This window comes from Vanellus vanellus (genome assembly GCF_965231255.1).
Source record: "Vanellus vanellus genome assembly, chromosome: 2".
Taxonomy (NCBI): domain Eukaryota; kingdom Metazoa; phylum Chordata; class Aves; order Charadriiformes; family Charadriidae; genus Vanellus; species Vanellus vanellus.
Window position 1 is genome coordinate 87749528 of NC_138906.1, and position 25198 is coordinate 87774725.

The following is a 25198-nucleotide window of genomic DNA, read 5'->3' on the forward strand; positions in this document are numbered from 1 at the left end:
GGTCACAGCTGGCAGCTCTTCGTGTGAAGGAAACAGGATCTCCTCCCTGGATTTAGACCAAAAAACCCTGCAGTTTAGCATCTCAGCCCAAGCAGGTCACGTTGGTAGTAAACAGTACAGTCCGATTTCAGACCTGGTCCTCCTGGAGAAGTGGGAAGAAGAATCTCCCTCTCTGCTGCGATGACGCTCGGCTTCTTGCTTGAGCTGATGCCCTGGGCTGATGGGAAGAGCTTGGGTGCAACGGGCTCCCACCCTGTTACTAGAATGGTGTGACACTGGGAGGTTAAAACATATAGTTAAAATCTTTTGGCTGAGAAGGTCCTTTGCCTGCTGAGAGGCGTGCGGCTGTTCAGCACTCTCTTCATTGTGCTCTTGTATACTGGGCGTAGCAATCTACAACAGAGGCTCAGCCCAGATGCATTTCTCCTTGTACTCCTCGTTTATCTCTAGGGTAGATGTCCATTTTATCAGGTATTAATGCTTTAAATCACTTCTGTTTGGTTAAGTTCTCATTGCTTGTGGTTTAATTTCGGATTAAGTCTTCTATCAACGCGCGGTACAGTAAAATGTGCACACGTGCAAAAAAAAAAGTCACAGAAACAACTGCTCTGCGTTTCTGCTTTTTCTGTTCCAGCCACGTGTTGAGGTAGTCACTCTTCTTGTTAACAATTACCAGCTCATGTAAACGTGCATTGAAGGAAAAAAACCACACCAAAATGGTGCGGGAAATGTCATGGCAGGGATGAACAACAAGGGCGCAGAATGGGAGTGTGTCAGATCTCTAGGTGTGCCTGCAAGTGCCTCACCTTTTTGTTGGAAGGTGGAGTGCAAGTTTTTCAGCTTCTTCAGAAAGATGCTACAAGCCACGAGGAAAGGTGCGTTGCTGTACGTTCCAGGGACCTGTGAGCTGCTTTGTATGACCTGCCTGGGGGAGTTGTCTATAGATGTGAGATGGGAAGCAGTATGACATTACAGGGTTCAGTCCAGCATGTGGTGTGAAAGCATCTATGACAGGAGGAGAGAAGGGTTGCTGATATAAATACCTGCTCCGTTTGGGGGTTTTTGACTAAAGATGTTCCTTTCTGGCAGTTTATTGGTGAAGGAGTTTAAAGATTCAGTTTTTATTATATGTAATATATGTGAAAAAAATCCGAATAAAAGAGAAAATGAGTTGCCATAATGACTCAGGTGACTCACCCTGTATGTGCTTCATTTTATAGCTGCGCACTTGCAGAAAACTCAAACCATGTATGTTAACAGGAGTAGCGTTACTGGAAGGAAACATATCTGGTCAGGGAGAAGTGGACTAAGCAAAAGCAGGAGATTGCTTTTCAGGGGGTTGGGACCTTGAGGGACCGAATATAATGAACGCAGTGTTTCAGGCTGCCTTTTTACCTTGCGACTGCTGCATACCATTGGTATTCATCAGCAGTGACGGGGCTCTGCAGTGGGAAGCCATGCAAAGCATCACCTCGTCCCTGAGAGGAGTTTAAAGGTGATAAAGTGCAAAACTGTTCAAAGTGCACGCAGGAAATGCTGCCTTTTATCAGAACTTCGTCGCTTTCGAACTTCAGCTAAAATATAAGCTTGGTTGTTAAATGTGCCTTTGCTATTGATTCCCAGCTCTCTTTTCTGAAGTTGCACCTTCTGTATGTGTTGCGGTGGTATAAAACGCCACCGGTGCAGCCTGCTCTGGTGTCACGTAGCCTGTGGGAAAGCGGAGATTAGCCCTGATGGACAGTCGTCTGCTCGCACCATCCAACAGCTGAGTGACAGACTGCGCCGGGATTAAATTTCTCTTCGACTACTGCATCCTAATTCTCCCTGTCCCCAAAGGTCCCTGTTTTGCTTCTGCGTCCGGGAAGTGAATTAGGTGTTTGCAAACACCTGTTGCAATTGATTTTTGTTTAAAAACATTTGATCGCAGATTGAGAAGTAATCTGTGAGTGGCTGTTTCATACTTACCGACACTTTGGTGTTTGTTTCAGGGTTGGTAGGTTAGATCCTATTTATGAGTTATTTAAAAACTGAATGAATTTTGAATTGAATAATAAATTATTTAAGGTTATAGGTTTTTATCCTTCACAGTTTGATATAGTCTCTTCATATTTCAAGGGGGTGGGGGAACTTTTTACGTAGAAGTACTACAGTGATCAAATCTTACGTGGTTTTACATCTTGGTTCGTGGCTGAGTGTTGGGAGACTTTGTTGAGTTTCTGACCTGAGAATGAGGTAAAGACTTTAGTAATCATTGGAGAAGAAGATGGGGAGAGCTGCTGCTAACAGACAGTCCTGCCTGCTCCAGACCCAAGAGAAGTGTCCACCAAAGTCTCAGGGTGTGGTTCCTCCCAGGCATCCCGCACTATGGATGGGGTTAGGTAGGGCAAAAGAAAACAAGGCTTAGGAAAGCAGAAGAAAGGATACCTCTTTAGGGTTGTAGACAGGTGCAGTAATTTCAGAGGATCCTGTTAGTATAATTTTTTTTCAACTGCTGTGAAAGCAAATTAATTCTGAAATAAATTGAAGGGGGAATAAACTCTTTTTTTCTATCTATGTAGACCTGTGGGCCTCTTTTACAGGTCTGCTAGGGAGTCTGAGGGTCACTCTAAGACTCTTTTTTTCTTCTTTTTCTTCCCCTTTCTGAAAATAGAGAGTATCTATTAAAAAAGTTGATGCCCTGACTGCTCCTTCAGTTGCTTACTTCTGTCCCGTTGGTCGAAGCTCCCGTAACTCTCCAGCAGACGTGCTTGCCCCTTTCTGCATAAAAAAATAATACGTGTTACTTAGTGGGTTGTGAGTGCTTTAACGTGCTGCTAGGATTTAATTAAGATACTGTTGCCTGCTCATTTTTGTTTTCTAAAAGACGTGCATTTCGTTGCCATATGCAAGGCAGTGACCTGCAGGAACTCAGAGGGCAAAAGGGGTCCTGATATCACATACCATTAAAAAGTCCAAACGTCCTTCTGAGTTATCCCCTAAGATGGGAGAGATTTTTTTGCCTTGTTTGGAGCGTGTGTCTGTGTCCTCCAGGCTTCAAGAGGGTGAGGTGGCCCCATGCGTGCTGTGCGAGGAGCCAGGCTGGGCTCAGCCGATGCTCGGTGGGCACGGCTGCGTTCCCTTGCATCCGCAATCCCCGAAAAGCCAGGCTGAGCTCAGCTGATGCTCACCAGGCACGGCCGCGTTCCCCTGCATCCCCCGCGCTCCCCGAATGCATGAGCCCTGGGCCACCAACCTCCAGCGTTTCCGCCTTGGGTACGCGGGAATGTGCCAGTGCTCTGCCCTTTAATGATAAAGCATCCCATTACATTCTGCCTAATTGGTTGTGTTTTCATCAGGTGATCTCCAGACCAGCAGTTTGGAGTTGCTCGGTGATTACTGTGGTTTGCAGCATACAAATTAGTGTGGGAAGTTGCTAACGCCTAGCCTTGCAAACTGAGGACTTCAGTGGCGGGATGGGCTTTTTCCGCACTCTCCTGAAGTGCGGGAAGTGGGGAGGGGGAGGGCGCAGACAGGTGCAGCGCTGCCCTCCATTTGTTGGTATGTCCACGTGTTGCTCTGGCGCAGGATCATCCCATCTTCCAAACCTGCTTGGAAAAGCCAGGTACCACAGGAGGGCTTTCGATGTAGAGGGGTGCGCTCCCCCAAGGCAAGTAGCTTGCATCCCGGATTTTTAAGGATTTAAAGGATTGATTAATTTTCATTTAATTAATTTTTAAGGATGGTTGGGTCCTGGGTGTGAAGTACTGGTTCCCTGCCACCTCAGGTTGTTTCATAACCCATGTTGGACTTGTTCTGTGTGATGCTTCAAGCCTGATAGCGTCTGCCCGAGCTTCCCAAATTGGCCTCGGCGCTGCTGCGGGCCAGAGAACCTCATTTTGCTGCCTAGGTGTAGACATGGTCTGTGTTTATCCTTCATCCAGCTTCTGCCTTTGAGCTGTGGTGAGCTACCTGGTGCCTGCCCTGAGGGACCACGTGTGCGAGGGGCTGGCTGCTGGGCTGCCTTAGCTCTTGGAGACGGGGTGGCGAAGCAGTGCGTGTTCTGGGTTTAGGACGTTGCCCCTGCGTTAGAACAGGGCATATGAGCAGGGTCGAGTGGGTGCTGTTGGTGAAAGCTCTGTGGCTCATGGGAATGGAGGAGCTGAGCTCCGTCTGCGAAGGCTGGTGCAGCCCAAACCTGTCAACTGCTTGTGGTCCAAGCGTGGCTGGGATTTGCTCCTCAGCGTGGGGTCAGACTGGCCGGATGGGCTGTCAGAAAGGCAAGGCTGAAAGAGTTGTTGGAAGTGCTAATGAACAGGTCCAGCAGCACATCCTAATTTACCACCTGTCCAGTATTTTTCATCTCTTCCTCCTGGTTTCTGTATTCTATTAGGTATTAACCATAGTAAGTCTTCTACAGATGTTTACCCATATGCAGGGTCCTGTTGACATCTGTAGGACGTGGTAGTCGGGCAAAGTTACAAAAGGGTTCTGGTGTTTGTAGGGTAAACACCATGTAGCTTGCCAAATGAGATTAATTTAAAAAAAAAAAAAAAAACAAACCAACAACAAAAGAAAACACCTCGAAGCATGAACTAGTGATGTAAAGAAATAATTCGGTGCAATTACATACTTCAAATACTTGTGTTTCTGTGGTGAAATAGAGATAGGTCATGATGATATTGTGGCAGTGAAGCTGCAAAGAGAAATGAAGCTTGCAATAGTCTCTTGGAAATTCAATGTAAAGGATCAATAAAACTTAGGAGAAGATATTGTGACCCGATATTTTAAATTCTCCTATTTTCAATAATCAACATTTCTATTAGTGGAAATAAATGAAAGAACTGTGGGCTGAGTGGTACATTATTTTATTTTCTTTTTCCCTTTCACACTTACTTCTTAGCCTTGGAATACAGTCTTGCTAATTCTTATGGCGCCAAAGAGTTAACTGTGTCTTTTCAAAATCCTGAGTTTTAATTTTAAGCAAATAGGGAAGCAATAAGCTGCTTCTTGAAAGAAGAAGCGAAAACCCTGAAGAAACACTGCTAAAGAATGTAGGCTGGGTGGGTCAGTTTGTTTTTTGTCTTAAGGCTCTGATCTTATAGTCGTTTTCTGCAGCAATTAAGGCTGGAAATATTTTTCCCTTCTTGCCCATCCCTACTCTAACCCAGGAAAATGATTCGTGTGTAAACTGATATTTTTGAATTGCAGGGAGATGTAAACAATAAAATAAAAAATATATATATAAAAAAATCCCTGTAATATTGTTAGACCTGGAAAAAGATAATGAAAATTGACAATACAGAAATAAGAGTTAAAGTTGAATGTTTTGTACTTTGATGCCAGTAACTTGCAAAGTGAAAGCTGTGGTACTGTTCTTGGGAGTATTTTTTAAGTATGCTGGTTACCTTGCACAGTCTGCTGCTTAATATGAATTACCTTTTTCATACGAGAATCTCACTTGATTAAAAGTAAGTTTTCTTGGAATTGCCTGCTTGTTTGGCTGAGGCAGGGGAGAGAAAAAGAGGAAAGAAGACAGCACTGAGCTTCCTAGAAACCAGGAATAGTCTGTGCCTCACAAAATTCATACCCTCCTGTGTACTTTCTGGTGCAACACTGGCATTTTATCAATAATGCTCCCTGATGCAAGAATGCTTTGATAAATACCACCATAATAAGACGCAAAGAGTGGTCAATGGTAGAAAAGGTATCTTGATCAGAAATTTCATCAGCTGTGCAAATTCAAATCAGGCTGAACCAGTATAATGATCCTCTAGATGAGGCATATCCGTGCTTGTGTAGCACATCTAGCACCTGTGGAAAAATGAGCACTGCATAGTTGTTCTGCATCAGATTTTCTTCTAAAAAGTCAGTGTCCAGGTACATTGTAGAACAAAGTTAAGAACTGAGCAGTTCCTTGACTAATGAGCCTAAGAGAGATCCATGTCTCATGAAAATAAGTGTAAATGCCTCTCTTGAGGACCCATGTGTCAGAGAAATGTTTTTGGTTTGGTTTTGGTTGTGGGTTTTTTTTTTTTGGTTTGTTTGTTTTTTGGAGTTTTTTACTGAAATCAGCCTTTAAGTACTCAAATTAAAGATGTTCCTCCTAAATAAAACGCGTTGAAATGAGACTGAACATCTGTCTTTACAAGCAGGAGTTCCCATTTGCAAACAAGACTTTCCGTGGGCTTTGCAGGAGGTGAATGAGAAACACCTTTTCAGTTCAGTCTCAAACTAAACCTGGTTTCAGAGTAGTCGGTCTCTCCTGTACCACACGACTGGAGCTTGTGACTCGGCTCCCCTGGTCTTCGCCTTGCGTTCTGCTCAGGCAGGAGAGGCAAGAGGAAGGTGGAAGAAAATGCTGGGGTGTTTTACAACTCTTGTGAAAAATGGTTTTGAGACCATTAGCAATCTGTTGCAGATGACAAACTTGGTGCCTGGGAGGTTTTAAGGGCAAAGTCTCTTAAGAAGAGCTAAGTTGCGTGGCTGAGCCCCAGTAAAGAGGGTAGCGAAGAAGATATTTCTACCAGCACTTTAGCTTTTGGACTGGGGACTGTCAAGCACGCTGTGGATGAGCTACAGGCATATTGGCAAGCTGTCCTCTTGTCCCTGACTCAGTGACAGACAGTGATGCATGGCAATGTAACAGCTTACTAGACGATATGGAAAAGATTATGTTAGCAGAAGCTAGTGGTGATTTAAATTGGCTTGTTTGGGCAGTCGTGCTGGGATAACTACTCTTGATGTATTGCTGTAGGCTTTGGTGAACGGTTTTTAGAGAGTCTCTTTTCCCCCTGCTGCTTTCGTGTGTGCTGTCCTTCCTCGGTTCTGTCTTTCTTAAAATACCTGTTGAGGTTGAAAAAATCTCAGCTCCCATGGATGAAGAATTGAGGGGGCAGAATAAGTTAAAGAAGAATAAGTTAAATTCAGTTGGTTTTAAGGAAACAAAGTTTTGGGCTTTTTGTGGTTTTGTGTTTGGGTTGGTTTTGTTTTTTGTTTGGTTGTTTTGTTTGGGGTTTCTTTTTTTACATTTGTACTCATGACTGTAATTAATAAAAATCATTTTTTTAGAAAAATGAGTGCTTGGCAAAACTGTGCTGTCATCAAAAACAGAACTGCAACTCCCATTGAAATCTGTGGAGGCAGAGTTAGGGCTTGTTTGGTTCTTGGGGTAAGTTTTAAATTTTTTTGTGAGGATATTGTATATTCCTCTTTAGGAATTCAAGTAAGGGGAGAGAATTACATGCTACTTTTGAGACGACCATGAATGTACCAGGAGGTCTGTCATTTGCCTGGCCGCTGCTACCCCCCCGCCCCAATATAGATGGTGATGGACGGGTTTACAGTGGCCCCAAACTCTTTCCGCCTGTGTTCCTTACATCTCCCCGCTGTCATCAGTAACTGCCCCCTCTTCCTTCTCCTCACCCACATATTGTCTTCTTGAATTCCTTACCTGTCTTACTGAGTTTTAACAGATTAAAATTCCCCCCTGCCCACCCACAAGCTAAGGTGGGGAGGGGAGAGCGGTGGAGGTGGCATCCCATGCTGGCCGAGTCTGTGGTACCTCCTGCTTCTGTACAGCGGGACTTGGAACTGTGGATCTGGTAGATAAAGAAAAGTTGCTGTATGTTTTTCCCATTTCCCTAATTTCCCATTTTTTTTCAGTTTTATTCATGATTGGTTGCCAGGTAGTACGTGGACCACTGATTTTTTTAATTTCTGAATTAGTCAGAAATGCCATTGACTTAACTGCACAGAAACTGCTATTTCTTCACCTAAATTTGCAGGCACGCGAAAGAGCTGTTGTCCACTAGCAGCCTGTCTAGCTTGACTGCAACTGATGATGACAGTAGGCTTCCCAAATTCCTGTATTGTTGTAGTTTTGCAACCATGATACCATGGTGTAGGTTGGGCAGTTTTGAAAGCAAGAAAAGTATTTTGCAAAACCTGTCGAAACGTAAAGACAGCATTCGAATCTCTCATGAAAGTCGTAATTCAGACTGTAGCGATACTGATAACTCTCCCAAAAAGACTTGATGGCACCTTGTTGCTGGATTTGCTTTTGAAGGTATGATAAAACTGCTGTTTTGTAGCGGTGTGGCAACCTTGTCATCCTTAGGAGCTGGCAACCACGTCTTCAGAGCTCTAGTGGAGTGCAATTGCGTTTTGGCTTTCGAGTGAGCTTTGTAAGTGATGTGTGTCTTCACACTCACCAGCAGAAGGTGGGGAGGAGCGTACTTGTCTGCCCGCATATATAGAGGGTAATCTCAGCGTGCTGTTTGTGTTGGGAATAACTGGAAGATAAAATGTTTTGGTTTGGGTTTTCTTTTAATTTTTTTTTTTTTTATTTTTTCAAAAAGCCATATTATATGAAGCGGTGGTCTTGTAAGAAGCACTGGTGCTTTCAAAGGGCTGTGGAAGGTACAAGTTTATTCCGGTTCCCTCCCCAGTCAGTAATAGTAATAATATATGTTTTAATCCAGTTTCTTTTTTTTTTAAAGTGGTATGCCATAGTTGGTGCTGCGCTATCTCCAATTACTGAAACAGAAGGAGATGGAGCCTGTTCAAGGTTAATCAGCAGCTGTTGCGCAGACCTCGGGAGCAGGAGAGCTGGTGCTTTGATCTGGTGTGGGGGATGGACAGACAACAGAAACATCTCGTTTTCAAGGAGACTTTGTTCTGCAGGAAACTAAGCCCCCTCAGCTGACCTTATACCCCATGGCAACATCTTCATGGCTTTGTTCTGCTTTAAAACAGTAAAGCAAAGTGGTATTGTACAGGAGGCAGAACTAAATTTGTTGAGAGAAAGGTGTTAGTAGTTCACTCCTGCGATTAATGCCTTAAGTGTTTTGAAAATGAGATTTACCCCATTCAGCTGGATTAAGTATGTACCTAAAGTGCATAGTCAGTTCATGAAGTGGAGTTTAAGGTACTGAAATTCAGATTACATGCTCAAATACCTTCCAAGGCTGTCCTTTTTCTCACTGTCTACCGAGATTTAGGATTCAGCTAGTCCCCGTGACTCCATCTGTTCCTCACCACCCCAACATCCCCAGACGAAAACTATGGGCAGAAGGGAGGCAGGCTGGCCGGAGAGAAACAGACCCTGTTAGTGGCACCATCTTGGAGCGGTTTCTAGAATATTAATTTATTTCCTTTCCATAGGTTGTGCAGTGGGTAGCGTACGTAGACTTTTGTAGTGATTTTAGTATTTTGGCCACCACCAATACGGGCTTTTGTCGATGAGTGCAGGAAAGCTGCACTGGGGGAGCTGGGCGCTGCGGAGGAGGGGATCAATATTCTGAATGACAGAGCAATACGTCAGACAAATGGCCATTACTACTTGTTTGTTTCCCTGGACTTAGGTATGGAAGAATGGGTCTCATTTTCCACTTAAGAGGCTGAACGCTTCGTTTTGGGGTTGATCTCCAGCTTCCAGTGGACTTCATGAGTTTGCCACTGAGTAGTCTGGCCAAGCACACACTCAGCACGTTAAGGTTTTGGGGTACCAAAACTGAAGTGTTTTCAGTAATCTTCAGATAACAAGGAGGGGTGAGTTTTCAGAAGCAATAGTGTTCATTAACACGAAATTAACAAAGTCGTATTTTTGTCTGGATAGGTTCTTTCTTGCTATGGCCCTCCCTGTGGTCAGTGTGTGAATTAGTAAAGAGGAGGAATGAAGATAAATGTGGTTTTAGTTATCTTTTCCATTAGAATGCTCTGTCCAGCTTGACCTAGTTAAAAACATCTCTTCCTGTCTCTCAAACTTTGTATTTGGAGCCAAGCTACTGAGGTGCATAAACAAAAGGTTCTCTAAGTACATATTGACTGTTGTTCCTTTTGCTTTGCCAAGCCCTAATAGCAAAATGCTTTTTGAAAGCAGGTGCAGCATAACCTACATTCATTGCCCTTAATTTAAAGCACTTTTAACTGCTTTGGATCAACAGCATTGATGAGTCAACTGGGTTTTACGTTACAATATGTGAATGAGCAGCATTTTGACTTGAATAAGAACGCAGTTATTATACTGTATGTGCTTTTATATGCATACAGTATGTATAAAAATGCATGCAGTATATATAAAAATGTAATTGATGTGCAGGCAGTTATTTTATTCAGTGTATAACCTGTATGCATAAAGAATCTAGCATCTTAATTAACATTTTGTGACAAATGTTCCACCATTTAACTTAGTTGAGATAAAGTTCTTCGCTAATTTTGTAATTTCCAGCATATACTTCCAATAGAAAGTAAAAAAGAGTGGTTTTTTATCATCTCCAAGAATAGAATACAGAGGAAGTAAGTGGTAATGTTTGCATTTTCAGCAGTAAAATCTGTGAGGTTAGAAGGACTAGGGACTTCTCCAGGTGGTCTTGCAGCTGTGAGATTTGCAAACCTATTTCCTTTCCCTTTTGCAAATTTATTTGCTATGGAAATGATGGCATATGGTCCTTCTTCTGCAAATGCTATTCCAAGTATTTTTACAACCTCGTTTCGTGGAAATGAAAATCATTGGGCTTTAGTAAGTGCACCATGGCTTGGCTTTCCCCCTTATGAAAGAACAGCAGCTTGTTGGGGAGCTCTGGAGTAACCCCAGTTATGAGGCTTCTACCGTCCCAAAACAGGTCCCGACCAGTATAATACGCCGCCTGTGTGACAAGTCTTGTCCATGATTTAACTATGAGTGAAGATGATGTTCTCAAAACTGTTGCTTGCCCCTAAAGAACGCATCGCAGCGGGGCTGTAGCCCAGTTGCAGCACTAGCTGGGTACAGGAGGTGGCTGTGACTTGCGAAGCTTGTGAGGTATCTTTTGCCAAGGCTTGTTTGTTTGTTTGTTTGTTGGTTTTTGTGTTGTTGTTGTTTGTTTTTTTTTTTTTTTTCCCCTCCCCGAGATGGGAAGGCCTTGCAGAGCACCCATCCCATGGACAGATACCGTATGGTTGAGCTACCTTGCCAGGGAACACGTTGTATTTGCATTGGAGATGCCTCGGGCTTTGTGAACTGCATTGTTCCAGCCTCCCCTGAATAGCAGCTATTGACCCCTAACAATGTACATTTGTTTAAATCAAACTCTTTGGTAATTGCTTTAAAAAGCTTATTTTAGGACTAGCCCAACCGAGTGAAAGCTTCTGTGCAGGCCCCTTTTTTTCCCACTTCATAGCCAGAAAAAAAAAAATAATGCATAAGTAATTATTTAATTTCAAGATGGAAAACATTCTCCTCCTTGTGAGTGGCTATTTTGAACGTTGAGGTTTTGGCAAATTTTGTTGCGGCTTAATATTTATAAGCTTTTCATTGCCCTTGAAAGCATAAACTTCATGTTATTCGAACTCGGAGGCTTTGGCAAATAATAAACCAACGAAACAACAGGGGTTTGGTTGTCCTGAAGGACTTGAAGAACTTGACTGCATTTTGACAGTTGTTGTTTTTTTTTTTTTTCCCTGTTTATGTGTGCATTTAGATGGATTGCATTCATCGAGGAGGAGGGGGAGACTGACTGGTACAGACACTTAATGCCCAGCAGCAGGCTGGCGAAAGCATTTTTCTGGGTGGTGGGAAGTCTGGGGCCAAATTGCCTTTGCTGTTCGTGGTGACTGTAGTACACGCTCCCACCCCTTGAGCCATCAGATCTCCAGAGCTTGGCGGTGTCAGTAGTCATCGTCATTAAATCTGTCACAATTTGTGAACAAAACTATGGTTGTTTACTCTGTGTGTGTGAAGCTTTTTTTATACCTTGTTCCTGTGGGGTTATTAGGTCGAGGCAGAAAAGCCCAGTGAAGTAAAAAATTTTCTATGAGCTGACCAACCTTGTCGTCTTTCCATTTTATGCCAGAATGATCCCACTAATAACAACAAAATACTCAAACATGAAGCAGAGGTTGTAAGATTGAATAGGGTTGTTTCATGGGCCGACAATTCTTTCTCTTGGTACCTTATGTTAACTCAGGAGTATTGCATCTCATGAGGTTTCTATAGGCTGGATGCATTGGGAAAAGTGTTGCCAGCAGGTTGAGGGACGTGATCCTTTCCCTCTACTCAGCACTGGCGAGGCCATACCTGGTATAACATGTCCAATTCTGGACTCCCCAGTACAGGAGGAACGTGGACATACTAGACAGGGTCCAATGAAGGACCACAAAGATGGAGGGAGTGAAACATCTGTCCTATGAGGAGAGGCTGAGAGAGCTGGGACTGTTCAGCCTGGAGAAGGCTCAGGGAGGGATCTCATCAATGTATCTAAATACCTGGAGGGAGGGTGCAAAGAGGAGGAAGCCAGGCTCTTCAGTGGTGCCCAGTGGCAGGACAGGAGACAATGGGCATAAACTGAAACACTGCAGGTGACCAGGTACTGGCACAGGCTGCCCAGAGAGGTTGTGGAGGCTCTCATCCTTGGGGATACTTGTCAGCCATCCGGATGTGGTCCTGGACAGCCAGCTCTAGGTGACCCTGCTTGAGCAGGAGGGTTGGACTAGGTGTCCTCCAGATGCCCCTTCCAACCTCAGCCTTCTGTGATGCACAGGTGAAGTGAGGTGGCTGAGGACATACAGGAATCCGAGGCAAAAGACTCGGCTCATCTTGCCCTGAGTGTATTGCGTGGTATAGTACGGGTATGTGATCTCTCTTCTGCAGTGCCGTGTGCTTGTGCCTTACAGGCTTTAAACCCACGCTGTGGTGGACAAAGTGGGGTGGGCGGCAGCTGTGGCCGAGGACTGCATCGCACCCCCTCGCCAGGGCTGAGGGGCAGCCGCAAGCCTCAGGTTCTCACTCTCGGTCACTCTTGGGGACGGTGGGCTGACGGCAGCAATTGCATTAATGAGAAGGAGCCCTTTATCTCCCGCCCTGGCAGTTGTGGTAGATATTCCTTAATATGGAGGATGTCGCCTTCTGAGTTGTCATTGCTCCTGTGCCTGTATGTAAGGGACCCAGGCTGGCTCTGGTGGGCAAGTACCAAAGGAAGTCCAAGAGCAATGCCCTCACATCTGCCTTTCTCCCTCTGGAAAGCCCAGGGCGTTCACACCTATCGCCGTGAGGGTGTTGGTGCTGCTCGAGAAGACAAAAAACAGAGCGGCGCCCTGGGTTTCCTGATGGCCAAAGTCCAGTGCAGACCTAAGGGAGCGAGTGGAAGTCTTCCCACCGCTATCACTGGGGTTTGAATTAAATGTTCAAGTCCTCCCTATTGCTTTTACCACTTCTGGGGAGTCCTCTCCCCGCTGTTTCCCAGTCTCCTGCTCCCCCTCTGCCCTCACCCTGCGGTTTTGAGTCAACATGCCCTGTGTTTGCATTGCCTTGGACTTGCTCTAAACCTGGAAACCATCTGGCTCGAGATTTTGGAGGTAAAAGGGCAAACAGCTCTGCAGGCATTTGCAGCATTTAAAATGGAAAGCAATTTGTCAAAAGGTGGAGGGGTGGAAAAAAATGAGGGATACTCTTACATGGTCCTCTATGTGCAGCTGAGCTCTTACCATTCAGAGAAACCAAGCGGCAAGAGATTTTACATTCTCCGGGAGTATTATTTTATGTCTCAGTGCTGCTGTTCTCCCATCATAGAAACAAGAATAATGTCTATTCAACATTATCTGAAGTGTGTGCAACTCGTAATGTGGCTGAAGTCCATGGTAGACTCATGGGCCGCTCGCCTTCTATATGCAACAGAAATAAAAATCTGTATTTGTCATGGTTGTTAATGAGGACCCTGCACCCCACCAACTTTAATAAGGCTATAAGTCTAGTTTCTGTGTGTAGAAATTCAGGCAAGGACAACCTTTGGATGCTAGCATGCAAAATTAATTATTTGAATTTTTTTTTTTTTTTTTTTTTTTTTTTTTAGTGATTGTGCACCCAAAGTCACAACCTTCTGATTGTCAGGGTATATCCTAACCCTTTTCTACCACCCCTTTACGTTTTCTTTAGGAGAGAATATGACTGTTCTGGAGAAAAAAAAAAAATAAAAAAAAATCTCTGTTCTCTAAATACCACTAAAATCTTGTCTTTCTGATATGAAACCCCCTGTCCGTTTGTAGGGAACGGGAGTGTAGTTTGGGCTGGAGGTCAGACCACGGGGTGCTGCTGCTGCTCAGTGTTTTCATGCCAGCTGAAGCCTTCTACGCTGGAGCAACTTGATGGGTATTGTGAACAGGATGGCTTTTGTTGCAGCTGCAGCATCAGCTGTGGTTCCTTCTCCCACAGCCTCCTCCCTTGTTGCCAGTGCTGGGTCTTTCTGTTTTCTTGACATTAGATCTACCAGCCAGCTGAAAATTAAAATAGCCTGCACCTACCCTGTTTTACTAGACTGACTTAGGTGTCTCACTGGTAGTGTCTCTGTTGCCTCCTCACCTCTAAAAAGCAAATGTCATTTCTTTGTAACCTTGCTTGCTTGTCGGCAGTTGGGTTTTTTGGTGTGGGGGGTTTTTTTGTTTTTTTTTTTTTTTTTTTTTTGTGTGGTTTTTTTTTTTTTTTTTAAATCCTCTGCATTGCTGTGCAGCCAAGAGAGGAGGACCGTATAAAAGGCAAAGTGGTTTGGAAAAAAAAAAAGGTGAAAGATGATAGCGGGGGGAAGTGCAGTGAGTGCCTAACGGAGGTTGAAAATAAACAGGTAGGGAGCCAGCCAGCGTGGAGGAGGATCTTTTAAACTGTGTGTAAATTCAAACACCGCTTTGTAATTTTACGTGTGCTAACATGAGGCGCGTGACTCAGAACTGGCTCCAGCTGCTCTTGCCTGCATTTAGGAACTTCTATTAAAAAAAAAAAAAAAAAAAAAAGGCAAAAAAAAAAAAGGCACTTCAGTGTAGTTTTCCTGTGTTTACGGTTCCGGCAGAAACCAACAAATACTTGCTGAGAGATTATTTTATTTTATTTCTTTCACTTGCTTATTTGCTATCACTTTCTCTCCTTCTACTTGATACGTACTTCCAGAGAAAAATAGTGAGTGAAATGCTTTTTTTCAGTTATGCCATCTATAACTCTGTTTTGTTTATTGTAGGGGTCTCGGGTCTGGCTGCGAGAAAATAATCAGCATTATCCCAGTACTGTTCATTCCTGTGCGGAAGGAGTCGTCGTATTCAGGACAGACTATGGTCAGGTATGGGCATCGCTCCTCTATGTTTTATCCTTTTTTGACACTCTGTGGAAAAGAAGCTGTTCTCCTTGTGGTGAGAGCATAGGGGAAACTAAAAGCCTAAGGTTTGTGAATAAAACATTCATTTTGTATGACCTGAATGTGCAACTTTGGTTTTAAGAGCTCTTTCCATTGCCTGTCTGGTCAGTTGCTACGTTTTTTGCTGTTTTTTCAATTTTAACTGCTCTCTGGCTGTCAAGTGCTCCTGGTTCCTGCTTGCCTGCAGGGATGGAGATGGGTCCCAGCGTCTGCTCCGGTTACATCGGCCGTCTTGTGCCTGCTGCGTTAGTGCAGCACCGGCAGTGTCTGGCTGCCGGCTGGTCAAGGAGGCTGGTGCGGAGCTTGTTCCCCCCTCTTGTGTTTTTTATTTTTATTTTATTTTATTTTCCTTTTTAACCCCCAGAAGAAGGCAGAACTAGCCCTGCCAGTTATCAACAGCTTGGAAGTACTCTGCTTTCTCACACGCTGACTTTTTATTTATCTGTTTATTCTACTCTCCATTAGGGCACAGTTTGTCCAGACCTAGCTTCCTGCAGCTTCCCTGAAATTTCAGTTTTAGGTTGAGTCAGATATGAACAGCTACGCTGAGACAGTCATCAGCCTCCGGAGGACACTCCCTTTGACTTTTGGAATATGTTTGTTCCCTCGGTTTTGCTTCCTTTTCTTAGTCATTTGCACCAGATGAAGGCAGCTTCAGGTAGCGAACGAGGCTGAGGAAAGCATGGTAGACCGGAAAACATGCTGCCTGTTCTTGCTGCCTTCGCTTAATGTCTTTCTGGGTGAGCATGGTGGAAAAGCATGTCTTTCATAGCCAGGGAACCCTTACTTTGCTTGCATGCCTTTCTCTGGGCAGGAAAGGAACCAGACAGAACGGCACAGTGGTTTTTGATGGGCAAGATGTAACCTACTTGAGGTTAAATTGCTGCTGTCCTGGCAGTGAGGGATGAAAATGGGTGTGAAATAACTGGGCTTTCAGGCAGAGAAAACAATGTCTGTCTTCTCTTCAGAGTCCTTCAGTGTGTAGTAAAGGAAACAGGGTGACAGAGAGGAGGTCATGACCAAGCACCTGTGTCTGGTCATGTCTCTGGTGGCAAAACTTAGTTGTGCTCTACATCCTGAGGAGGCTGAGAGATGGGTGAAAATCACTGCAGTCTTTGGCATCTGAAGAGGTAGTCAGGGATCCCGACTCCTTGATAGCTGTTGCATTCTTACTCCCATCTACTGCCATCCTAATGTCACCGGTTGGTTCTCGGGCCAACACCTGCATCCTTCTAGAAGTTATGCTAAGGCATATGGAGGACAGGGAGGTGTGATGAAAGACAGCCAGCGTAGCTTCACCAAGAGCAAGTCTTGCCTGGCCAACCTAGTGGCCTTCTATGATGGAGTGACTAGATCAGTGGACAAGGGGTGAGCTACAGATGTTGTCTGTCTGGACTACTGTAAGGCTGGAGTGCCTCTGCTATGAGGACAGGCTGAGAGAGTTGGGGTTGTTCAGCCTGGAGAAGAGAAGGCTCGGGGGAGACCTTGCAGCCTTTCAGTACTTAAAGGGGGCTTATAAGAAAGCTGGAAAGGGACTTTTTAGTAAGGCCTGTTGTGACAGGACGAGGGACGATGGTTTTAAACTAAAAGAGGGTAGGTTTAGATGAGGTATAAGGAAGAAATTTTTTACACTGAGGGTGGTGAAACACTGGCACAGGTTGCCCAGAGAGGTGGTAGACACCCCATCCCTGGAAACATTCAAGATCAGGTTGGATGGGGCTCTGAGCAACCTGATCTAGTTGAAGATGTCTCTGCTTATCGCTGGGGAATTGGACTAGATGACCTTTAAAGGTCCTTTCCAACACAAACCATTCCATGATTCTGTGATCCTTTGCACATGCACCAGGTTATCAGGCACATTGGATTGGTGACCCAGACACACATGGTATGGGGGAAGACATCCACAAAACAAGACTAAGAGCAACTACCACTAGGTACAAAGCCTCCTCACAGAGAAACAAGGACACCTATGTGCTGGTGTTTTTTCTGTGGGTTGCATGTTAAATTGTGCATTTAGTGTTGCTCAGATTTGGGAAGTCTCACATTTTGACCTGTCCTACTGACATATGAGGTCCAGTGAAGTGGAGAGTCTGAGACCATCTCCTCTGTTGGCTCTTTGAAGCTAAAAAAAGAAGGATCCATCACATTAAAGCATCACCGTTACATTTGGGTTGCAGAGTAGGAAGGCTGCCATGTGTGTTGTTACACGAACATGTGCTCCAAGCAGTGTCCAGCACTGGGCCTTTCATTTAAATATAAGCCCTCTCCAGCTCCTTGTAGGAGTGACCCACATGCTTATAGGAGGGGCTACCTGTAATTTTCACAGGATTCCATAATTGGACACATAGCTGTAAAGAACCTGACTTTTAGAAGTGTTTTGAGCTTCAAAACCCGTATACTTAAGGAAACCACAGATGCTGTTGTAAAATGGACAGCTTGTCTTGGTGCCCTAGGAAGGGATGGCAGAGTTAATGTTGGCATCTGCCAGCGGAAAAGCTCCTTGATAATGGCCGTGTGTGCGTGCGTTACATGTGGCGTTGCTGCCTTTCCGTGATGTACATAATGCAAACCGAAACTTCAGGGAATGTGGAAAAAGCCTCGAGTCATTACCGTGGTATCATCTGACTGATTACATTTTCTTAGAAAACCTTGGTGCTATAAACATCACTGAGGGGGGGGGGGGGAAGGGACGGACCAAACCGAACCCCCCTTCTTTAGTTTGGCCTGCTTGTGTTAAAAGCAGGTGGTGCGAAACGGGAAGGACGTAGGGAGCAGCCTACAGACCTGGGACGGGGCATTCGTCTCTTCGGCAGGTCTGGGCTGGCTGCTGCCCAGCCGAAGGCATACTAGAGACTCGCTGCGTTTGATAACTTTAATTTTTTTCAAGGCTTACATTTTCAGGAGTGCGCTTTGCATGTAGAAGGATTGTGACAGCTGACATTGGCCAATTAATTTTTTTTTTTTCCCCTCCTGTTAATTTTCCGGATGCACTTTTAGACCGTCCTGCCCTTGCTGTTTGGTTACCTGCGAGCTGCAGAAGGCTGCAAGTGGGTGAAATGAAACTGAGATAGTGCAGATAATGCCACCTCTGGTGGCTCGGCAATCCCTGCAGTGCTGTGTATCGCTTTGGCGAACAAGGCAGGGGGAGCAAGGGATGAGATTGCAGAAATATGGGGCAATGATGATTTTTGAAGCGTGGCCGGCGCATTGATTCCCAGACCCTTCTAACAGCTGCAGCTCGTGTTGAAGTATAATGACGGACTGATGAAAGTGTTGGGACCTTATCAAAACACAGCATTGTTATTCGTCTTCTCTGATTTAGTAGCTTCTACTAGATGTTGCACTTCTCACCTTTCCCTTTTGTGTGACTTCTCGAGAAGCGATTGATGGGGCAGTGGGACTAGGAAGGTGTGTTTGCTGGAGTTGTGCTCCAGTTCTATGAGTTCAGACTTCAAGTCTCTGCCAACGCCGGTTTGCAGAATAACGGAAGTGTCATAGCACAGTGCATTATGTCTTAATTTCTTCTTTTTGTTCTGAGCGGTGGAAATAGATTTGCCACAAAAACCTGTGGCAGCCAACAGTTGTACGCTGAAGGGCTGTTGGTTGTAGGGAATCCTACTCAATGCCAATATTCTTGTGAGAATACGCCATGACCTTTCTATAACTTAACAGTTGCATATCAGGTACTGAAGCCCTTCTTGATAATCACATGATGATATAACCGCTCCTCGCGTATTCTTGTGTTGCCTGAGTGTTTTATTGAAACAATCTATTAGTTAATTCTTGTTAAAGACGATTGTAGTAGTGCCTTCTGCTGTTGTCTCCCTCTGGGCGGGATGGTTGTAAAGCTGGCTGATTTGATTGGCTGCGTGGAACATCTGATGCACATGATACGGATTATTAAAAAAAGGAATTTCGGGGTGTGGGTTTGGGTTTCCCTGAGCAAATAGCTACAAAACAGTCTTAACTCTTTGGGGGGGGGGGGGGGGGGGGGGGGGGAGAAGAGCGAAGTGCGGCACCGTATGGGGGTAGATGAAAGCCTCATGAAATGCAGGGAGGGCAGGAGTGCATCAGGGCCGTGTTTCACCACCCCGGCCCACGATAAAGGAGTGGGAGATGAAAGGTGTAACACGTTCGTGGCGTTGGGCTGCAGCTGGTTCTGGAGTGCTTCACAGAAGCCTTCTGGAGGCTGGCCTTCGAAACAAGGGGTCTGCACTGACTCGAGAAGCTGCGATGAGCAGGCAATTCAGATTGTAAATGTTTTCCTCTTTATAAGCACCTCCCAGCTGCTTTCCAGAAGAGAAGATGCTGTACTCATTTGCCGGTGGGTGGGTGGGTGGGTTGGTTGGTTGGTTTGGTTTTTGTTCCATTAGATGTTTTGGGAAAACCATGTCTGTGGATATACATATAAAGTATGTCAGTGCAGTGTATGAATACCTGGACTTAAAAAAAATAAGTCCTAATCTTTCCTTACATATATATATATAGATGTATACATATGTGTGTAAGATGGCGTTACAGTTACTGCATCTTTTTCTCATGTTTGAGGGTATTTTTGCTACCTCTGTTTTTATGGTTAAAATGCCTTCTTACTTAAGGGTTTTATTTACAGCGAAGCAGACTTTTCCTCATCGTCATATTCTATAAATTTTTAATGAAGTTGTGTGAGCTTATAAAGCACTCAAGTGAAAGTTTAAATAAAATGCTAAAAGCCCTGCTGTCACTGTAGGCTTTGTTTGAAATTACTTACTTTGTTTGAAATTACTTACTTGTGTCTATTTGGTTAGAGTGTCAGTGGTTCTGTTGAGGAAAAAAAATGCTTTCCAGTTTCTCTCCTTTTTTTTTTTTTCTGCATAATGTAAACTTAACTTTATTTCAGAGAAAATACTGACTTTTCCCCTTGCATGAAGGAGGACTGCATTGTGCTCTTGACTTGTCCAGGCACACTTGAAACTGTCCCCAGTGAAAGCATAGATAGCGAATAGAAAAAGTTGGGGGGGGGGGGAGCGAAATCCTTCAGAAGAGCTGTCTTGAGTTGGCGTGGCATTAATTTCAACAGCATCTTTCTTGTCTCCAAATTAGGACTTTCTACTTTTTCTTCCATTTGTACATTCAAATATACATAAAAATACGTATATTTGCCAATAAATGTATAGTCAGCATGTCTGTTGTCCCAACCCCCCCCCCTTTTTTTAATGCAGTCATGGTGGTTTGTGTAAGTGGCACTGTGTTCAAGCCTTTGAGCGTCGGTGACTTTCAGAAAAGCACCTAAGAGTGCACATTTTTAATAATGTAATAATACCCATTCCCTTGGAAGGGAAAATTTATAGAAATGTAACACATAATGTGTGTCTGTGTAGGGGAAATCTGCTCTGAAGAAACCGATCCAGGGAGAAGTAAAAGTTGAATCAGTTGCTGCAAACTGTCCGGAGTCTGACACTGACATTTTGGGATACTTCATTGCATACCTGCTTAGCTGACCGGGGGGAACTTTTAAATCAAATATGTTATAAATAGAAGCAGCTGAGCAATAATATCCCAAAAATGCAGGCTCTTCAAAAACAGATGTCACATTTCACCAGTAAAGACTTTGTCAGTTAAACCCGCTTTCTGTGAACTTTCTTTACAAAGAAGTCCTTCACAGCATGCTGTTATGTCAGCAAACAGAGTGCCGCTCTGTATCCTTAGCTTCAAATCAGAGGCACCTGTAAATGGTTTGGTCAGCAACAAAAGTATTTTTTCCTGTGTGTTTAACTTAATGTGGCTCTTCTGGGGCATTTCTGCATCTCAAGAATGGGAAGGCTACAGATGTTCCTTGTTAAACGCAGCTCAAGTATGTTTCCCGTGGAGGTTTTCACCTTTTTTTTTTTCCTTCTGGTTTGAAAGCTGGGAGAAGTTTCTCATCATGACCTCATTCAAAAAAGTTAGACCTGGGCTTTGTTTGAGATTTAGTTTTCGTTTGGTTTTGGTTTTTTTTTTTTTTCTTTTTTGCTTGGTTTGGGGGGGGGGTTCCTTTTGCTTTATTTTTGAGTTTGCAGTAGGATTCTGTTGGAGTTACCATGTGGTTATACCAGGGGAGTTCATGTTTCCCTCATTTTTGGTTTAAGAAAAAAAAATAATTAAACCAAAACAAAAAAAATACAAAACAAGCCCAAACCTGGAGGCAAATGGTTAAGCACTTTTCATAAGGACTCTTTTCTTTGCCCTGTGTCCTTTCTCGCCCTCGTTTGGGACGCCCTTGTGCTAGCCTTCGCTGCTGTGAGGAGTCCTTTTAAACAAGAGTCTTCCGTTCATATTCACAGGGCATGAATAACACCACTGAAGTTACTTGGCTTAAGTTATTGAAGTCAGTAGGACTGTTTATCAGTAAATGCTGTGTTTGGCTGCGTCGGTTCATAGGATCAGGCATCGGAGAAGTAAATCCTTCTGGCCAAGGATTTTCTTAGTTGTCGTTGAAAAGCATCGTGCTCGCTTCTAGCTCTTCCACGCGAAGACTCGACAGTATTTCCAAACAGTAGTTATTTGGACATTTCCCTGAATTTAGTATCTATTACCCTTGAAATACACCCTTACAAGGGAGCATTTTAAAGAAGCCCATTGTGCGCTCCCTTGTATATACAGCCTCTTAAGAAAATACACAAATATATGCGGTGGGCTTTGGTCTTGGCTGCTCTTAGCGTTAAATGAATCCATCTCTTTCTGCAAACTTTATTTATGAAGACTTCCATCCTTTTTAATTTCTTGGTGCTTAGGAAGAGTTGTGACTACCGACTCTGGCCATTGGATGGCTCGTGCGTGTTTCGGGCAGCTGATCTGCTGCCTTTGGGGCTCTGGGTCAACGCCGAATTTGGCAGCATTACACTAGGAAATCGGATTCCATCTGTCTTAAACACTGTAAAGTTCACTTTATTCTGCAGTTAGTTATATCTGGCTTACTTGTAATAATTCTCCGGATTATTTTTAGTGCACTTAAAGTTTGGTGCTGTGATCATTTGCATGTTGTGTGTTTTTTGGGTTTTTTTTTTTTTGAGTTTGGGGCTTTCTTTATTGCTGTTGTTTTTAAGGGATGTGCGTGGGAATTTCGGGTTTGGGGGCTGGGGTGGTGTTGGGGAGGGCCAGAAGTCAGCCGGAGCGCCTTTTAGTACTCGGGATTTATCTTCTGCGGGGAAGTGTTTACATCGTTACGTGGGATGTCAAAGTTCAGCAACTCCGGCTGCAAGCATCTGTTGACGTGCTGGTAAACAGAGCTGAGGACAGATGTGAGCCGGGCGCCGCCGGGAGCATCCGTGGGGAAATGGGCCTCCCATGGCCTGGGCTCATGCCGTCCCAGGCGCTGCCCAGTTTGGGGAGGTGGCGTTCGGTGGCATTGTGGGGCATTGTCTGGAAGGGATTGCAAGGAGGGCGGGCTGTGCCCCGCTGGCCCATGCTTTCTCCATCTTGCGCCCTTTAGAAAGAGATTTTTGGGAACCGAGAGAGGCTGCAAGCCCCCCGGGCTTCCTCGTCCTGTCCCTCCGGTGAAGCACGTAATGGAGCATCACTGCAATGCACAACAGCCTTCCTGCGCCAAGTAAGGATTTCATGCAACAGTAGGGCCTCACAGCAAACATTTTCTTTAATGGAAACGCTGCTTCAAAACCCTAGAAGTTGCTTATAAGTACGATGCTTGATCACTGGTTCAAGTGGAAGCGCTCATAAATTGAACAAGTTCTCTTCTAATGTGCCATCTTCTAATTTTTAAGTACTTACAAACTGGAAAAATCCTTAGTTTGGGTCTCTCAAATTCTCCAAAGTGTTACTTGGTATAGCATAGAAATATTAAGACATTTCATAATGCTAAAGAAAGCGGTGTCTGTAGCAGAAAACTTTTTTTTTCCTGATTCAGGAGCTAATTCAGCTTGCCTTTTTATCCTCTTTGATATAGAGCGGTATTTTTACTGCTATTGTCTGAATGCTTGTTAAAGGGTAATAGGGAAAAGCCTCTTTTTATGTGTGTTTTTGCCTGAACTCCTGTGTATTTATTACATAAAAAATACAGAGCAGGTTATGAAGTACTTCTTGGATACGTTGCACATGTGCTGTCCTGACTTTTTTCCTGTTACTTGCCTTTCTGCCAAAATCACTATCAGTTTGATTAATTCCAGGAAGGGGAAAGTTTTAATCCTGGAGTAAGATATTTTAAGAGAAAGGTTGAATTAAAAAAAAAAAAAAAAGAAAAAAAGAAAAAACAACAACAACAAAAAAAAAACAACCCCACATCAAAATCCAAAAATAGCAAACCCCAACCCTGACTGCCAGACCAAGTTGACGGTATTATTCCTGCAAAATGAACTTTCTGGCTACCAGTGCACAGCCACTTTTTGTCAGAAGTCAGGGTGTTTGCAAGTGAGCAGCCTAGGGACTTCTAATGCACTAACGATGGGGGCAGGAGGGCTGAGCAATGACCATAAATAACCCCTTTAATGTTGGGTTTTCAAGGGTTTTGTACTGTGTTTCCTAAACATAAGGGTAGTGTTTGCTTTAGCTTTACTGAAATTAATTTGTTTGGCATTAGTGTGGCCGTTTGTTAAGTGTTTTACTAACAATATAAATTAAATCTGTATGAACAAAAGCATTTCTCTTCGAGCAGAGAGTTGCTTTATGCTTTTTATAAGACCTGACTGAAAGCAGTCGATATCTGAGATGCTGACAAAGAGGCACTTACTGTGTCCCCCCTTTTTTGCTGTGGCCACGTAATGGGTTGTGGCTACGTAAACAGTTGAGATGTCAGTCTTCTCTCCTGCTCTCTGCGAAGAAAATCCAAACCATCTGTGCTTTTTTGGTGCTTTTATTATGCTTGTACTAAAGAGAGCAAAACTGCTTTTGTTTTAAGATTAAAGCAGATGTACACAGGCAGCCATATTAATTTCTTTTGTAAGGGAACACAGTTCAGCTGTTCACAAAACACGGGAAGGAATTCAGACTGCGTCGTGCCAAAAAACGACGACGACAACGATGAATCTGTAGCATCGTGACAAGCAAATTTGTCACTTGGGTTGTGCCCTTGTTCCTAAATTCCCTTGGATATGGGGCTGGGCTCATTGTTCAGTGCTGTCGGTGTTTTTAGGAACACGTGGTTTAGGTTAAGCGCAATTAGGCGCCGGGATACTTTGCTCCTCAACGGAGCACTGCTCGGTTTTGCTCTGGTGAGGTTTTGTACCTTACAGTGCAGATAAATGGTGGGTGGACACGGAGATCTTTGCTCGGAAAAGACTCCCGTGACCTTGTGTGTGAACTTATACCCATTAAGATTTGAGCAAAAGCCAAGTAGTATAGCATGCCCTAGTTTTTTTATTATTATAGATTATTTATTTTACTATTATTTAGTTTTTAAATTAAAAAGTCAAAGAAAGGACTGGGTAATTCTGGATGGGATTTTACACAGTGAGGGCTTCTGAGAAAACACTAGCGTGTGCGCAAGCAACTATTTTAAAAAGTATTGAGATCTGTGAGAGGAAGGTACCCCCTCTCTCCATGATGTCCTGCTGCTCGGGAGCCCCAGTTTGGCACAGCCGCTGCCCTGTCGGGGATGGAAGGCTGGGCTGGGTGAAAACCCTTTTAGGTTACTATTTTGAGTCAAGCGAGTCATTTAAAAAGCATAGCCATCTGACAGATGTGTAGGGTGCCGCGTTGGGCGTGCTGGTGGCCGCAGCCCTGGCCCCATTAGCAGGTGTCGCGAGGTGGGGGTGAGGACTGTGTTGGGACGTGGGCAGTGTCTGCTGGTGGGTCTTCTGGGGAAGGCTGCGGTGGCTTTGGCTGCGAGGTGCAGGTTCTGTAGATGGGAAGCTTGTTTGGTCTTTCCCCTGTGGTCACTTGAGTGGTTCCTGAGGCGCACCTTACCTCTGTGTACCCGGGAAATATGGAAACCAAGGGGGATATTCTCTGTGTTCCCAGATAGGCTTCACCACATGAGTTAACTTCGTTTACAAACTAAATCTGTGCAGTCAGATTGGATTTTAGATGCCAGATTACTTTCAAGGCTTGTTGTCTGAAGTACTCTCTGTTTGAAAGATGTAATAGTTCTTGCAGAA

At 44.2% G+C, this 25198-nt stretch overlaps 1 protein-coding gene across 1 annotated transcript in view; it reads left to right on the forward strand.

Moving 5' to 3' along the window:
* The window catches only part of MYO10 (myosin X), a gene marked incomplete at its 5' end in the record, with an annotated part of 170062 nt that overhangs the window by 18147 nt on the left and 126717 nt on the right, over positions 1-25198 (forward strand). The window contains 1 exon segment of the mRNA XM_082479786.1: positions 14958-15056. Within this exon segment, the coding sequence (XP_082335912.1) occupies positions 14958-15056 (99 nt within the window).